This window comes from Limulus polyphemus, unplaced genomic scaffold (assembly GCF_000517525.1).
Source record: "Limulus polyphemus unplaced genomic scaffold, Limulus_polyphemus-2.1.2 Scaffold41, whole genome shotgun sequence".
Taxonomy (NCBI): Eukaryota; Metazoa; Arthropoda; class Merostomata; order Xiphosura; family Limulidae; genus Limulus; species Limulus polyphemus.
The window spans coordinates 1,546,402-1,548,145 of record NW_013665651.1 but is presented as its reverse complement, the minus strand read 5'-3'; the positions used below and the strand labels follow the sequence as shown (position 1 = coordinate 1,548,145).

The 1,744-nt window shown below is 34.5% G+C and overlaps 1 protein-coding gene across 1 annotated transcript in view; it reads left to right on the top strand.

Annotated features, from left to right (window-relative positions):
- The first annotated feature begins 323 nt into the window (after nt 1-323).
- Nucleotides 324-1,744, top strand: part of LOC106461942 (dehydrogenase/reductase SDR family member 7-like) — a 12,619-nt gene continuing 11,198 nt past the window's right edge. The window contains exon 1 of the mRNA XM_013921812.2: nt 324-509. Within this exon, the coding sequence (XP_013777266.1) occupies nt 389-509 (121 nt within the window). The 5' untranslated portion in view covers nt 324-388. The remainder of the gene's footprint in view (nt 510-1,744) is intronic.

Sequence of the window (1,744 nt, the reverse complement as noted above, 5' to 3'; positions counted from 1 at the left end):
AACAATAACTTAATTGTACAGAATTACAAAGACAAAATTACAATGACACAGGATTTTGTGGTAAATGAGAAACGGTGAAATATTGCCCATGAACAAATTATTCAACACTGAAAACATTGAAAATATAATCTTAATGAAAATTTAGGGAACTTTCAAGGTTAGTTTCTCTAAAAATTGTATCTGATACTACAAGAGTTTAACCTCTTTGTATAAGAGTTTGTTCAGTTTTGAGAATTGTAATGCAATATTAGGTTCATCCAGTAACTAATCTCTATACAGCTCCAAAGCGTAGATTTCTGTATATTCACCGCTTGAGCTAAGTTTATTACGTCTTCTTCGCTTAGGGCGTACTATTATCACTGGATTATACTGAGCTTGTTCATTAAAAATGTTAGAATACATAATCTTTCTAGGTTTATTCTTCATAATTTTAGCCTCTGGTTTTTTTCTAACTGTTGCGGATTCTGACATAACGTTGTTGTGGCTTTGTAAATTTGGAAAACCGATCTGTAAGTTTATATATATTTAAACTTGAAAGTTACGTCGTTTTCACACAAACGAGTTAGAGCCTAGGCTATAGTACTAGCACTGTGCTAGTAGTAGTTAGAACTTAGTCTTAAGGCACGTCTGGAATGAGACTAACATACTAAGGCAGTATTGTTTGTTTGTTTGTTTTTTTTAATTATGCACAAAGCTACACAAGGGCTATCTGTGCTCTGCCCACCACGGGTATCGAAACCCGGTTTCTAGCGTTGTAAGTCCGCAGACTTACCGCTGTGCCACTGGGGGGCTCTAAGGCAGTAATCTAGCGCTAGCAGCATAAGTAAGTAAATACATTAACTACCCATCAAAGTCTTTATGTTAATTAAACTTAGAGGAACAAATGATTTTTGTTTTAAATACTGCACACATATGCTGTTTTTACACAAGTTATAACTTATAGTAATTATGTAACAAGACTAGTATGGTTTTTATAAGTCATATTTGTGTTAACTTTCATTTTATACCTTTTTTTTTCTCATGTTAAGATAATATTGTTTGGGAATATTATTAATTTTACAAGGACATGTGGAAGTGTAATCACCTTGGCTTGAATTTGGTTTGAATTTTATGCCAAGCAACACGAGGACTATCTGGGCTAGCCATCCCTAAGTTAGCAGTGTAAGACTAGAGGGAAGGCAGCTAGTCATCACCACCCATTGACAACTCTTGGGTTGCTCTTTTACCAACGAATAGTGGGATTGACCGTCACATTATAACGCCCCCACGGCTGAAAGGGCGAGCATGTTTGGTGGGAAGGGGATTTAAACCCACGACCCTCAGATTGCGAGTCTAGTGTCCTAACCACCAGGCCATGCTGGGCCCCTTGACTTGAGAAATTGTATGTATCAACTGTGCACATGTTGAACAGCTGTGGCATTTTTAAGGGTAGGGCTTAGAGAAATCTTGATGGCACATGAGTTCTGTATTACACTGTAAATGCTTTATCTACTTATTCCAAGAAAAGTATTCCTTAAGGATTCATAAATCAAAAGTAACTACTAATTTAATATTATGACATGTTTGCACAAAAGAAAAAATACATGTGTATATATATATATATATATATATATATATATGTCTATTGTGACATAGTAAGTTAATTAAACTTAAACTTTTAACCTTACGTTATTTACTTTAACCTTTAGTTAATTTAATTAGTACTGTCTTGTAAGGAAACAAATTAGTTAAGTTTAGGTAGGTA